At 36.9% G+C, this 15,963-nt stretch overlaps 1 protein-coding gene across 2 annotated transcripts in view; it reads right to left on the bottom strand.

Moving 5' to 3' along the window:
• Positions 1 to 1,945: 1,945 nt before the first annotated feature.
• TFEC (transcription factor EC) overlaps positions 1,946 to 15,963 on the bottom strand; it is a 55,661-nt gene continuing 41,643 nt past the window's right edge. Inside the window, exons 3-7 of one of the 2 annotated variants that reach the window (XM_041002484.1) lie at positions 13,773 to 13,887; positions 11,626 to 11,682; positions 10,145 to 10,220; positions 4,091 to 4,244; positions 1,946 to 3,206 (exon numbers count right to left, since the gene is read on the bottom strand). In XM_041002484.1, the coding sequence (XP_040858418.1) occupies positions 2,826 to 3,206; positions 4,091 to 4,244; positions 10,145 to 10,220; positions 11,626 to 11,682; positions 13,773 to 13,830 (726 nt within the window). In that variant the 5' untranslated portion in view covers positions 13,831 to 13,887 and the 3' untranslated portion in view covers positions 1,946 to 2,825. The remainder of the gene's footprint in view (positions 3,207 to 4,090; positions 4,245 to 10,144; positions 10,221 to 11,625; positions 11,683 to 13,772; positions 13,888 to 15,963) is intronic. The other variant, XM_041002483.1, reaches the window with a different exon arrangement.

Genomic DNA, 15,963 nt, shown 5'->3' with positions numbered 1-15,963 from the left:
CTCCTCATAGAAACATAGTTAAACAGTTGAATAGATAAACATATCTGATACAAGAATTTCTCATGTGGGACCTTAGGAGACATTTGGAATTTTCCATACAATCTTCATGCAGTTCTACATTTTAAGAATGAAGGCCTGTGAGTTTCATAAAATTTTAGGAACCATGCCTTAAAACTGGAGAACCACTATCTAATTTTCAATCTACTTCAGTTAATCAGGGCATCGTGCGAGTTTTCACTCTGTCACTCATATCTGTTACCTGTTTTACAACTTCCTGGCATCCCTTGATCCAACGCAGCAACAAATATTAGGTCACTTGTTGTCACATCTTTTGTGTCCAGGATCTAATATAGGGCAACAAGTCCTTATGTCAATTATGAACAGTGACACCATTAGTACATGTCTTCTCAAAGTAAAGAGAAGTGAGGATGGAAATGTAAAGCAAACAGAAATAAGGCTCTAAGACCAGTGCTATGGCTGAGTGGGCTAAGCCATCGCCTGCCATGTCAGCATGCCATATGAGTGCCCATTCAAGTCTTAGCTGCACCACTCCCTACCCAGTTCCCTGCCAATGTCCTGGAACAACAGCAGAGGATGGACCAAGTACTTAGATACCTGCACCCACATGGGAGATCTGGATGAAACTCCTGGTCTCCTCTCTTAAGCCTGGTTCATCCCTGCCCATTGAGGCCATTTAGGGGGTGAACCAGTGGATAAAAGATTTCTCTCTCTGTCTCTCTCTCTCCCGCCCTCTCTCTCTCCTTCCCTCCTTCTCTCTCTGTCTTTCCCTCTCTGTAAATCTGCCTTTCAAATACATAAAATGAATCTTTAAAACAGAATAAAAGCCTATGATCTGAATGGTGGATTTTCCACTTATCCTAAAATATAATCCATCTCAAATATTTCCTTGTGCAATAGTAAACAAAATTGTCAACTCAAATAATGAAGAGAATTTTGAATAAAGTATATACTAATTTCCTCTTGAAAAATTTTTAGAAAGTATATTGATTTGCTCTCATTCACATCAAACATGTCATATGAACTCATGTATCTGGATTTAATAATTACTACTAGAAATGGATAATTATTTTTCCATGTAAATCAACATAAATTATTTTAATTTTCTAAAATCTGAGCTAGGGATATAAACAAAATTTGCAATAATCATTTATCAAAAGTATTTAATATTTCCCTAAAATTATCAGCATTAGCATTAAATGTAACGATGGTATATTTTTCAACTGAGAAATAACTGAAAGATCTTTCAAAGATTTGGCCCAGTTTAATGTTCATGAACAATTACTTGCCCAAATTAATAATATGTGTTCTGATCTCTAGCCTTCTGCCTTCCAATAAAACATTTCCTCTCTGCCCCATCATTTTAAGGATTACCCCAACCTGTTACCAATATTATTTTCTAGAACTGCTCAGCCATAATTTATCAAGCTGTTCAGTTAAATTTAATGAGTGTCCCTTCAAAATACCCCAAACTTATTATCATTTTTCAGACATCATGCCCTTAAATGTTTACTCTTTTACCCAATTAATTTCCCTAAGAGAGGAATTCCATTCTATTATTCCCATCGAACTCATCGCTCAGTTTTGTTTTTTTCCTAAGTTCCTTATTTACAGCGTGCAGTGAGGCTGTCCTTCCACATTTCTTCTCTTCTTTGTGGATTCTGTGATACTGTTGACCTCCCATGGGTAAGACTATGCCTTTACCATCCGTGCTGCATGTTTACAGAATCCACAGCTTCTCTACAGCCACTCCCAGGGCTCCACCAAGAGCAACATGCCCCCGTAACTGAATTAACACAACTAACCTTCACATGTAGAACTCCGAGGGACATATCATGGTAATATCTTTGTAATAAATGCTAACAATACCACCAGCGATTGTGCAGAACTCCAGGAAACTGTGGGAATACACAGGTAAAAGAGTTTCTATTTTACTAATCATTTTATTAGTTGATATTAGTATTTTGTCATTTTGGAGCAAAACTGCATCAATAGCTGATTATCCCACGTCAAATATGGAATGGGAAGCTTTTATATTTTGTTTACTGAAATGGATTATCTGACATGTCTTCTGATTGCTGAAAAATAGAAATAGAAAAAAGAATATATGCTGCCTACATTGTACACATATGTGGATGTGTGTTGTATGAACAGATAAATTTATATCCCATGTCATTGAGAAAGACATTTTAAATGTTTTTTGTTTGTTTTCTGAAAAGAGCATGTAGAATTGAATTGAATAGCAAAACTAGGATTTGATTCTGGTAAACAGCATGTTTTTATACAATTTTTCGTTTTTTACTGTGGAAAATTCTTATGTTTGCTATAGAATAGCAGGTGACAGATAACTTATTTGATAAGTATTTCTTTTATAAGCCTAGAATCTTAAACAACATGCTCAATAGACAATAGGACGAAGCAGTGACCACCACATATGTTGATCATGACTCACTAAAATTGATATTGTTAGAGTTGAATAAGAGAAGAAGGAAGTAAAATACTAAGTAAGGGATTGTTTGGCTTTAGCTGGTATAGTATTTATAGTCTGCAAATTCTTAGTTTTAACAGTGCATCACCAAGTTGTTGCCTATATAACATCAATAGAGGGTTATTCCTTACGCTGTACCTCCTGCCTGGTCACCATGACTTTTTCGTGAATTCTTCCTTTACTCCTCATCAGTCCAGTTTTCATGAACATTACAGTAATTTCAGAAAAACAAAGCCAAGGCAATACAAGACACACAGAATGAGATTGCACAGCACCAGCATAGATTGCGTCCCATTGATGGATTGGTCCCATTTATTTCTTATAACTCATCACCCTCTTCCGAGCTGAAGCTGCTTCTCCTGCTGCTCCCTTTGGAAACTGTAGGAGAAGTGACAGAGAACAGAGGATCTGCCCCAAGTGGAGATAATTTGGCATCCAGTAATGCATCGTCTAATCGCTGTTCCTCCTTCAAAGCAGCACTAAATGATAAGTCTGTGAAGTGTGACAAAGGATCAGAGAAGGCCATCGCTTGATCAGAAAGCTCAGAACTCAGCTCTTGAGGTAAAGTCAGTTGGTGGCAGTAGTCTACTGAGTACTGCTCAGGGTGGGTCTGTGGTTTGGTGATGGCAGCACCTGAATCAACCATGCCAAGCGAAGCCAGGGTTGGCAGACCATGAGCACGGGCCTGTATCTCTAGTTCCTGCAATGTCAAACAAGAAGTATGAAATAACATCTCAGAGCAGGGACTCAACTTTACAGCATAAACCAGAACTTGAACCAAAACAGGAAGCATTCAAATGAAGAGTAAGATAAATTATAAAAATTCTGCAAAAGATAAAATCTAGTGCATTTGAAGGCCTGAAAAATATATCTGAGAAAATTACTCCAGATTTTTTTCCATTCTCCTCTCATTGTTCTGTAAAGGAATTCATGGCACATGCCGGACCCACAGTGACTGACACCACACTGCAGCCGTTTGGAGATCATGGAAAATCTTCCATTCATTCTTCCCGATTAATTTCACATCATATTTTACATCCATTTCACTGGAGCAGAATAAATATTTTACCTAGCTATAAGCATTCTCACATTTAAAAATGAGTTATGGAAATTCATATAGTGGTGTTTTTGCCACATGAATAGTTGAGGAGAGATTTAATATAAACTGATATAATATTCCAGAAACAATAAAATCCATAGTAGTCTTACTAATAATGTTACTAAATAAAAGGGAGAGGAGAGAGTTTAGTCTTCATTATTGCCTAGAGAAGCAAATGTTCCACATAGTATTATTTGTTCCTGTGCTAACCCTGTGTGCATGAAATGAGTTTTACATTCTGCATTGTGCAATTGTTATTCATTTTATGTGCATGCATATTTTTGTAAGGTAATCTTGATCTTAGATTTCTAATCAAAATCTAATTGAAAAGAACAATTCGTGAACTTCTAAAACAGCAATGAAATTATCCTTCAGCAGAAAAAAAAGATTGTTAACAGCAACAACAAAAACGAATGAGACCAATGAATAAAACTGATGACATGCAAGTCATGGGCAAGCTACATGGTTCAGGGCAAGGTTCTTATGAAAACCTGTATCCGGAGCAGAAGTCGCCGGTTCGCCTGTTCTAACTTCTGCTGCCTGCGCTCTAACTCGCGGGCCCTCTGCTGTTCTTTCTGTAGCCACTTGATGTACTCCACTGATGCTTTCAGAATGGTGCCTTTGTTCCAACGCATATCACTACAGAACGGAAAGATAACCTTTTCACAATTGTGCGTGTCAGCAGAATTCCTAAGAACTTACAAAATCTTTTACATTAATATGAAATAATGATTTACATGACTATTATTCACTCTTAGATATTATTGCTTCTGAATAGAAATTTTAATAGAATAGTTAAGAAGCCCTTATATAGTAAAATTAATCCCAGAATGAAAATAAGTGTCAAAAGAAAGTAATAAAGTGACTTTTTGTGGGAGAGCTAAATGCAATATCATGATTCTACCATTACAGTTTTTATATTTTTAGTGAAAATTGCTTTTATTATTAACTTCAAGATTAAAATCTATGTGCAGTATTTCTGCATTAATGAACTAGGAAATGTACATTACGGAGGACTTAAGACTAAATTTTTTAAGATCATTTCAAATGTACCAATCTCTTAACACTCTTCCGAATGAGGTTGCTTCTAGGATTCTAAGGAAAACCGATGAAGTCTTTCTGAGATGGTGATCCTGAAGGACTGTGTGAAACACATCACGGCTTGGCGACAATACTTTCTGTAGCACAGCAAACGTTCTAAAGCCATCTGCTCAGTTATTTTTCTGCACAACCATCTTACATTCTTTGGTGTTTTTTTTTTTTAAAGCTGAATACAGATACCTACTTATAAACGCTTTTAAGGTGAGTAAAACTAAACATTGCTGGATAACTTTTTAGGAAAAACAACTCTAGTAAAATATCTTCATGTCAGCAGAAATTCTAAATAGGAACTGAATGCACAAGCTGCTGCTTTAAAGCCTGAAAACACGTATCAAGTAATGTAATCGTCTATGCGACGTGAAAACGTGTGTGGCAAAGGAGGGCGTGTTATTTGTGAGACACGATTCAGAAGTGCTGGAAAACCTCGATGCAGTGTCAATTCAGAGTCACGAAGTGTGTGCAATATCACCCAGGAACCTGGTCTACGTGTGCAGTATATCGTATGTACTTTTCTTCTGTGTGACCTGCGTGAACACATTGAAGCTGTACATGTTTACTGAGGACCAAAAGTGTGAGACTTCAGCTCTTGCGCGATCTGGCCTGCAGGTGCCCCAGCGGAAGTTTTCCTTAGTGATAATGCCATGAACAGGAACAATTTTTTTCCTCATCCCCAAGAGTATTTTCAATTTTTTAACAAACAAAAATTAATAACATTTGTTGACACTAGAAACAACCGTGAAAGAAATTACAAAACAATTATATTTAAAAGTTTATCAAAATAAATAGCTATAACATACTTAGGACTAAATCCAACTAAAAATGAAAACTTTGTACACAAAATACTATAAAATATGAAGTTATGTGACAACCTTTGTGTAATAAAAATTTGTTTAAAGTTTTTAAAAGTTTAATAAAAAATTAAAGACATATAGATAGGTTTTTAGATTGTCTTTCTGTGGAAAAATGTCATTGGCATCTTGAGAGAGATTGTATTTATCTTTACATCCCATTTGAACATAAAGATATTATTAAATAACATTTTATCAGTCCATAAACATAAACGGTATTTTCAATAAAATTTGTTTTAAAAAATTCCTCCAGCACATGAAAATGCTTGATAGAATATAATAATTCTTACACTGAAATGCATCAAACCACAGTCAGCATTTGTTTCACACTTGAAAATCTTTCAGCAGGACTGACTTTTGGCCTAGAAGTGAAGCTGCCGACTGAGATAACCATATCACAGCCTCTCCGTGTTCCTGCTGGGCCTCCTTTGGTCTCCAGTTTTCTGCTAATAAAGATCGAGGCGGGGGGGAGGGGAGAAGGCACTGAGGACTCGAGTAGTGGGGGTCCTAACACCTGGTGGAACGCCCAGATTAAGTTGCTGGTTCCTGCTACTGCTAATGCAAGCATTTGGAGAGTGAAGCAGCAGGTGCTAGCTCTCTCTCTCTCTTTCTCTCTCCTCAAATAATTTTGTAAAATCACAGAAAAAAGAAAAACCATTCAAGCAGTTTTCTAGGGCCATAATGCTCTTGTAGCATTTATCTGATAGTTGTTCTGATGGTGGAGAGGGTTTGAAAAGACATTACTTTTGTCCTCAAACCAAGTATCTGCAACAGAAATGTAATGGTCTTCTGAAATAAAACTCTAAGTGCTAGCAAAAGTATTATGGATCCTCAATTTTGTCTCATTTCTTCACTTGGAAATGAAACTTGAAGGACCATAACAAGATAATTTTGATGTTTAATGTGCTGTTTATTTAGATTTAAAATAAACCTTCACAATGTTGACAAGAGAATGCCCAATGAGCTTTCTTTCAATTTGTACCAGATGTCATTCATGCTGATTTTTTAAAGTTTTAATTGTTAGTTATTTTAGCACAAGAGATTTTTAAATTTTCTTATTTGTGGAAGGAATTTTGTCTCTCTCCCAGGATCATTTTATGCAGTTCAGAACTCAAAGTATCGTATGGCACCCTATAAACAATGAACATGAATAAAGGCAATGATAAAGAATGAATGCTGATACTGGCTTTTGATTTTCTGCAAAATACTTTTGTTGAAGGACTTTAGACATTTTGGAAGTTCAAACTTGGGATGAATTGGAGACCAAAGCAGATAACACAAATGTGTAAAACAGAAAAGAAGTACTAAAAGGTGAAAGCAGGGACAACACGCTAGCTGGCATTATTATAGCAGTGTCCAACACTTGGATTCTCCAATTTTTTTAATTATAAAAAAAATAAAGTCAGAAAACACCATGACATATCTGAGATTTTGGGGTTGAATCAAAACTTTGTGCCTCCTGATTTGGCGAGCTTTGTTGGATCTCGCTTACTGCCTCTGTTTCAGTCCTTGCTCAAAACCAGAAAGAAGGTCTCATTGAAGAAGGGGTAAGGAAAGATTCATTTAGTTTAAAAAAAAAACTGTGGGTTTTCCTCAAAAGTTTATAAAATTAAAAGACATTTTTACATAATATTCACCTGCCCTGGAGTTTTTGAAGAAGTGTGTGCATAGTCAATTTAAGTAGCGGCAAGACAAAGGTAGTCTAGTAGTGCCTTTGGGGTAATTCATGCTGTGATTTTAAACCCTCCATTTAGTGTTATTTTTATAAACATACATCAGAAAACACACATGGATGGGGCTCCCAAGCATGCTAACGAGATCTGTTACATGCACCGTAGAAAGTCCTCACATTTTGTGATTGCTGGTTAGCTCTATTTAGTTTTGTAGGGTTTGTTTAAGTTATCACTGTGATTTTAAAGAACTAGTCAAAGGAATGTCACTCTTGGTTATTTTCTTCATGTGATTTTTCAAACTATCACTCTCAAACTACAGCTTTTCCCTAGATCATTTTTCTACTTAGCTCCATTCACCCTTTTGAACTACAAAAGAATATAAATTTCTGAATCAATGTTTGACACATCAAAATGACGATTTCATAGAACTCAGTGTTGTCAGGTACGAGCTTTGATTGCTCAAGTCAACCCCAAATTTAATTTTAAACAGGAGCTGGAAAACTCCTGAGGACTAGTCACTCCTTCCATTCCATCCTGCTATTTGCCCGGGATCATGGGTGTTGAAGGAACGGGCTCCTGATCTCATCCAATCCGATGCTCCCTTGTGCAAATTTGGGTCTTCTTTGACTTTTCAAATGCATCTATCTACCTAGCAACTAAAGTCCTTGCCTTGCATGCAGCAGAATCCCATATGGACATCGGTTCGTGTCCCAGTGTTCCTGCTTCCCATCCAGCTCCCTGCCCAAAGCCTTGGAACCCTGCATCCATTCAGGAGACCTGGAAGAGGCTCTGGGCTCCTGGCTTCAGATCAGCTCGGCTCCAGCCATTGAGGCCACTTGCTGATAGCCTTGGAAAGTAGCGGAGGATGGACAGTGCTTTGGGACCCTGCACTCATGTGGGGGACTTGGATGAAGCCACTGGTTTCTGGCTTCAGATTGGCCCAGGTTTGACCTTACAGCCATTCCAGAAGTAAACCAGTTGATTTTTAAGATTTACTTATTTTTTTTTATTGCAAAGTCAGATATATAGAGAGGAGGAGAAAGAGAGAGAAAAATCTTCTGTCCATTGCTTTTTACTAGCAGCCACAATGACCGGTGCTGTGCCCATCCAAAGCCAGGAGCCCGGAGCCTCTTCCAGGTCTCCCACATGGATGCAGGGTCTAAAGGCCTTGGGCCATCCTCGACTGCTTTCCCAGGCCACAAGCAGGGAGCTGGATGGGAAGCAGGGCCACCAGGAAACAAACTGGCGCCCATATGGGATCCCAACACATTCAAGGATAGGACTTTAGCTGTTAGTCTACCGCACCGGACCCTAATTAGCTACTCTTTAAGATGCAGAGTACTTCTCAGGGCAAGTCCATGGTTAAGACGGTTCAGCCATGAGACTATCACTGCTAAACCCTCAAGAGGGACATGAGCAAAGCAGAAGAGGCGACAGCAAATCAAGGGCTAACCCATAATGAAACAGAATTAGCAGAGAGAGATTTGGAACGTAACACCTCAATTAAGTGTCTTTTCTGCCTGTGTCATCCAAACAAACCCACACTTGGATTCAACATGATTAATTAAAGTGTTTTTAATTAGATCTTCAATGCTGTTTCCCTACCGATGCCATACCTGCAATAAGTCATACAAGTCCTGTCCTTTCTGAACTCCACAAGCGCAAGGCTGTCGCTTAAGACTGACAGTGAGGTTTCTTCACTTTCAATCTGTTTCAAATATGACCCTTTCCTAAGTGAATTGTCCATATTCTAGGCAAGGGGCACACAACGCTCAGCCTGGGCATTTCTGTGAAAGCCTTTCGCTGGGTGCCCACATACACATTCATTTACACACCATCCACCTCTGCTTGCCTGCTGTAGTACGACAATTAAGACCCAAGGAAGAGATTATATGGCCCAGGATTGAAATATTGATAATTTGGCCCTTTACAGAAAAAGTTTGCCACATCCTCTTATAAGGAACATTAAACAAAGCTTCTGTAAAAACATAGCGTGACATTTGCAAAGTATTCCCATGAAACTGATTTGATTTTATTTTCATGAAAGCCTAAGCACAAAGGTTAAGAGGGTATCGGCTTTGGGTAACACCAGCAGGTGCTAGGAGGTCTGCCAAGCTTTGGAAAGCAACTGACAAGCCTAGGGCGACACAGGGCTCGTCTGCTTTACCCTGCCGCTTTGTGCTGTTCTAGGTACCTTCGCTAGCATGAGTGCTATAATACTTGAGCTGACAAGTGAATTAAAAATTTCAAACTAGAAAAAAAATTTTTTGCAAGTCTCATATACATCATCATTTCTATATAATGGGTAGTTTCCAGAATTAGGAGAAATCGGTTCAAATCATTATGCTACAGAGAATGCTTTTATGTGTTTGCAGAAACAGCCAATACTATAAATGGATTGAGTAACTGTTTTTGTAATTTACAATGTGTGATTCTGTGTTCACATCACATACTCATGAACACACACACAAAACAAGGTTGGCATCGAACAGTTTTACAGTTTGATTTTCTTAACTGGAGTGTAAAAATTTTGTACAGAATTTGGGAATCTGTGAAACTTTATTTTCATTTACACCCAAGTATTAAATCAGAAGAATTGCAGCAACTATAAATTGAGTGTATCTGCCAGTATCATAAATAGTATTTGTCACTATCACTAAATCTGACAGTGTTATCATTTCAGAAGACCACTATGAACTTAAAACACTTGTTCCTATAGCACAAATGGAAAACTCCCAGGAACAGTTTTGATGCAACATGATGATTAACCTGCAACAGCTATTTTAAACTGAGACCAGCAATAACTTTAACTTTGCCATTAACTACTTAGTTTCCCAGTCATTGGTTCTCTTCCCTCCCACCTGATTTTAGGATACAGAAAGCATAACATTATTATAGAAATGATTATTGAACTCACGGATCATTAGACTTCGGGATAAGAGTGCCAAGCTCCTTGATTCTGTAATTAATATTATACCTTCTTCTTCTTTCAACTAGTAAAGAAGAAATATCATTGATTAATCTCATTAAAATACAGTTTTGCTTTTGATCAACTGTATACTTTTTATTAGGTGAGCAAATATTTCAACTTAGTTAAAGATGGTACTTCTCTTTTATAAAATAAAAATTTCATAAACTAAGGAATTTTTGTTATTTGAAATGCTATAAAATTTACTCACACCTTTAAGAAGGACAGAATATACTTAACCACTTTTTTCTAGCGTAATTTATAACTTCTACATAAAAAAAGTTCCACTCTTTCGTACCCGTTCTTATAATCCTTAAAGATTTAAAACTTGTCATGCACTTGATATTTTTATATTTATTGGGCCTGATGCAGTAGCCTAACAACTAAAGTCCTCACCTTGCACACACCGGGTCCCCTATGGGTGCCAGTTTGTGTTCCGGCAGTCCCACTTCCCATCCAGCTTCCTGACTCTAGCCTGGGAAAGCAGTCAAGGACTGCCCAAAGCCTTATGACCCTGCAGCCATGTAAGAGACCCAGAAGAGATTCCTTGCTCCTGGCTTCAGATTGGCTCAGCTGCAGCCATTGTGTCCTTTTGGGAATAAATCAATGGACAGAAGATCTTCCTCTTCCTCTGTCTCTCCTAGTCTCTGTATATCTGATGTTCCAATAAAAAATAAAAATAAATATTTAAAAATATATATATTTTAGATTTATTATTACTAATTTCCTAAGTGCTAATTTCTTTAATAAGATTGATACTGTTAAATCACGCAGTTTTACCAATATGTACGATGATTTAGCAAATAACTCCAGATAAGGAAGCTCTTGAACATAGCTACACGCTCTCCACATTGACTGAATTCTTGCTACTCAACTGCTACTCTGGCCTACATTTCTCCATCTCCTTGATGCATTATCAACGAGTTACATCGCCCCTTTGAAAGGAGGGCAGGAGAGCCTTTTCTTTCCAGAGGTTGAATTTGACACTACTGCAGAAGGAGTGCCTTTCAGATAACATACCATTAGGAAGGGAGGTGCAGGTAGACATGAAAAATAGGACCCTGGAAATATGTTTTCTTGCAATGTAAATGTCTTATATTTTCTGAGGCCACTATTATTTCTTTGACCGTTTGAGTCAGGATTCAGCACACATTTCATGTGAAACCTGGCTTACTCACCTTCATCATTCTGAGCTCTTCTGAGGGTATACAAACAAGGCGAGAATGTGGTGTGCTGCATTTTGTGAGAATATGTGGGTACGTTTTCTGAGAGTTCACACCCAAATTGACTTAAATTGTGAAAATGTACTATTCAGTTTGGTCCTCTGACCTCAAATCATTTCTGTTTGGATAATAAAAGGCCATGCATTTACAAATATACATTTCCTCTTATGATTAATTTTACTTGAAAAAAGGGCAAAGTATACTCACTGAGGTTGTGGTTGTCCTTTTTTTGTCTCTCTTTTGCCAGTGCTTTACTGTCAGTCTCTGATGAAAAGAAAAATAATTGAAACAGTGTTTAGACCTTTCTTAAAACCCTTCCAAGGCAACCTAATTCGGAAACACCAGGTTAATAGGCAATGCAGTATGCACCTCCACTTTTAAATCAAAGATGAACTCCCAATGAAACTATTAAATACATAATTTGATAGTAGGATATTGGGATCTCTGCCAATGTCCACACCTACAATGTCAGGATACATGTAAATAGCAGAATAATGGATTTAGGACTATTTTTGAAGGACTATAATACAGGGATAATCAGTGGAAGTAAAGGAATTGGGAACGAGAAGGGAAATCCCAAAACCTATGGATGTGCATCATAAAATTAATTAATATAAAGAAGCCATTAAAATGCAATATTGGTTACCACAAAATTGTACAGTGATACGTTTAATGAAAATATTTAGAAATGCAAAAGAGATAATGTCTAGTTAAAAAAAAAACACTAGCAAAGGCTTTAGTCTGTAAGGCAACATCTCTGTATTCCATGCCTCCTTCTAATAGCAATGTGATGTGCTTATTGCATTTCAGACCCTTCACCTATAAAATGAACGTAACATCCTACCTGCCTGGTGATCACTGGGACAATTTAAAAGAAGTACAACACATAGAAAGTATCATGCTGACTCAGACTGATCAGATTCTTTGTGCTCTATGTGTTTGCAGTCAAGAGCTATCGACATGGCCCACAATGAGTCTCAGCTGGTGTTCACACCCTTAGCACATCCTTCCCACAAGGAATAGGGATGACCTGTGAAACCAGCAGAATGATGTGGAAATGATCAGCATGGCTTACAAAGCTGTACCAAAGAAGACACTTTCAGTTTCCACTTTGGTGTCCCTTGGATCTCCAGTTGGCACGTCATGAAGACACTTATGCAACCCAAGAGCTTCAGAACAGTCGGGACTATTTACAAGCCAGCAGCATAACTCACACAATCAGTGAGTGAACCAGCAGGAGTGCATTCTCCGGCCTCAGTCAAGGGTTAGATGTCCTCACTGCACCTTATAAGAGACCGATCCAGAATCAATTTGCTGGACCCCCAATGTTCAGTACAACAGACCATAAATGTGTGTTATTTCAAGCTACTCAGTTTTGTGGATAATTTGCTATTAAATAACAATAGATCGTTGATATAGTGGTCTTCTATTACAGCTTTGTTTATTTATTTATTCAAATATGTTATTAAATAGATTCTTTCTTTTAAGTTTAAATAATTTGAACGCAAACACTTATTGAGTTTCCTTAATTAAGCTCTATGAGTAGCCATATTATGCTTATTTTAAATGTTACTATACTGTATAAAATTAGTAAAGATTAGATTTCATAATCGACATGGAAGACTTGATACAGAAACTACAGTTCATTTTACTTTCTTATAAAATAACCAACAGGATCTGTTGATCAGGAAATTCTTGTGTTGATTCGCATGTGTCTTTCATCAAAAGTCTAATCTTGGGAAAATAACCCATCTGATCTCCAATTTGCCCATCTCCATGTCCCTGTGATAACATATGACAACTTTACATGAATTGGTGAAAACTGAGATTCTTTCCCAATTAAGGAAGCTGAACACAGGTGTTCCATGAATATCTAAAACAAGCTGTAATGAGACAGTTTAATTGGTTTTATACAAATTGATATATAGATTGATCTCCAGAATTTGTTACATCATTTTGCAACAATATGATCCATATCAGAGTGCAGGGTTCAGTTCACACTCACAGCACCTGAACTGAACTTCCTACCAATGAGAATCTTGGAGACAGTGGTGACGAAGTGAGGAGTTGGTTCATCCCATCCACGTGGGACACCTGTACTGCATTCCCACTTCCCAAGTCTGACCCTGGTTCAGTCCAAGTCAAGTGGACAATGGGCAATGAATTAGCAAATAGAGTTATCTCCTCTATATCTTTATCTCTTGAGTAAATAAAAATTGATGATGGGTTTGCTCTTCCTTTCCACTATTTTCATAGTGTTTTAAAAAATTCCACTTAACCTGATAACATATGTCCTTCATGTCTTGAATACAGTTCATAAAAATAAAAAGCATAAAACCGGAAAGCAACATTACCTGTAACCTCCCTTTTCATCGGTAGACTATTTGGACAGGAAGCACTTGTAAGCCCCATATTAACTGGTGAAGTTCCCTGCTCACCACAGTATACATCCAAAATATTTCCAGATAACTTTAGAGGAAAAAAGAACAAAACAGTCAAATAAACCTTTTTGTGCATGCTGACATATTTAGTTGACTGTTTTAAATTTTCCATTTAAGATTTGTCACTTTGCTAACAATTTGTGTCATATCACAGTTTAATTTTAAACAAGACATAAGCATGGATAGACTACTTGCTAATGCATTCTTAAATGCTTGTAGAGGATATGTTAGGGGGAGGCGAAGTCATCTGTTTTTAAGAAAAAGAAGCCAGTTCAGGCATGAATAAAAATTCTGATTGATATTTGCAAAGCTATAAAAATTTGAGGCAGCCTAAGACATGTTTTAAAATAAATACAATTAGAAACATCTCATTGGACAGAAATCAATACTTATCTCAGGAAAAATGGAAAGTTCATTGCATAGCACAAATTAGGTAAAATGGTCGAACATTTTGGGAACTTTCTTAATGCCATTAGTACTCCCGTCAACTCTCGGTCACAAGCTATATACACTGTTAATTAAATGAGAAACTCTCTATTTTCTGGAAGGCATACTTTTTTCTCACTATGCACTTAATGTTCTAGATTATTATAAATATCCCAGCTGGTAGCCAAAAGTAGTCTAAAGCTACTTTTGCCTCTAGTGAACCAGTAATATCCAATTACAACACCACTGTAACCCTTAAAGTATTTCTTGGGAACAATTTTTCCAGAAAAGCTAAGTTGCCTTATACAATTCAAAATTGCAACTATTCATCATTCAAAATATGCTTATTGATTTGATCTCCCAAGAATATTAAATTTAAATAATATTCATTTTTCAAAGTTAATATTCGTTCTTTCAGAACAAGCTGCATTGGCAATGCAGAGCTTAAAGTTTTAAAACTTTTCCCTTCCAAGTATTTTTATTCCATTTCTGGCAAGTTAAGCCAAGAGTAGAATAAGAAGCAACTTTTTTTCTTTCCTCAAGGATAAGGAACAATACATGTAATCAAACCAACTTATAACGAGATTATTATGGAAAATGTAACTCCACTTTCCCACTTTTTGCAAAGCTTCAATTCAACCTGAAAGAACTGTTGTAACACTTGGGAAAGTATTCTGGAAGTATTTAGACACAAAGAATATATTAGAACCAAAATCCATTTTTGAAATAATGTACTAAATGCTATATATTTCTAAGGAAAAAATTCTGAAAACATAATTGAAGTCCCCTACAGCACAAGTTTATGCACATGCAAACGAGACATTCTAGACCACAGTGCTCCCTGTTGTACTTTTTTTCAGACTTTTCTCATCATTAGTTCCAATAGGATGCCTCATGTTGATTTTATATAAATTCAGTGTTTTAAAATTTATTTTTACTTCATTAACCTTTATGAAAGGGAAGTACTTAAGCTAGTGTTTATCCCTGGTCAATTTCTTTATCTGCAAAGTAGGGCAAAGATGATACAGTAGAAGAATGCTGTATTCCAGTATAAAATAAATGCTACTTTTAAAAAGTTCCAAAAGGCAGATTTTTCCCTAACATTCACATCATTCATTTATATTTGTAAAAGTATAGATCTTCTGTTATCTTTCTGAAAAGCTTATTGGTTATGATTTGAGACACCATTAGCTAGAATTGTACATTTCCATAGCGCCTTGGAGAAACAAGACAGGTGGCACAGAAAGACCTGGAGCAACAGGGAAGGGACCAGGGACAGGCGCCTCTCCTGTGAAGGGCTTCAATTCAGGCTTTCAAGGCAGAAGTGGCAAATTGCAGAAATGTTCAAGAAAATGAGACATGTTACTTATATATACTGTAAAACAAAGTGAGAGATTCCTAACTATTACACTTTATTGGGTCCATGCCACCTGGCTAGATAGTACCCAGTGCATTATTCTTTAGGAATCTAGCTGGAATTCTGATAATGAAGCTAATCCTACTTAACTATAACTATATTACATCTTCTTCTGACCTTGGTTACTGTCTAATTTGTGCCCTAAAGCACAGTGATTAATATCCTATTTAATTTTATGCTGTAGGTACTACTCTATTTCATGTAAATGGCTAATCACTTTTTGAATACCATTAGACAATTGGGTTTCGATTTGAAAGAATG

The sequence above is a fragment of the Ochotona curzoniae genome, unplaced genomic scaffold (assembly GCF_017591425.1).
Source record: "Ochotona curzoniae isolate NIBS_2020 unplaced genomic scaffold, NIBS_Ocur_1.0 scaffold_2476, whole genome shotgun sequence".
In the NCBI taxonomy this organism is placed as follows: domain Eukaryota; kingdom Metazoa; phylum Chordata; class Mammalia; order Lagomorpha; family Ochotonidae; genus Ochotona; species Ochotona curzoniae.
Note: the sequence above shows the minus strand (reverse complement) of the source record. Positions and strands in the feature narration are given on the sequence as shown.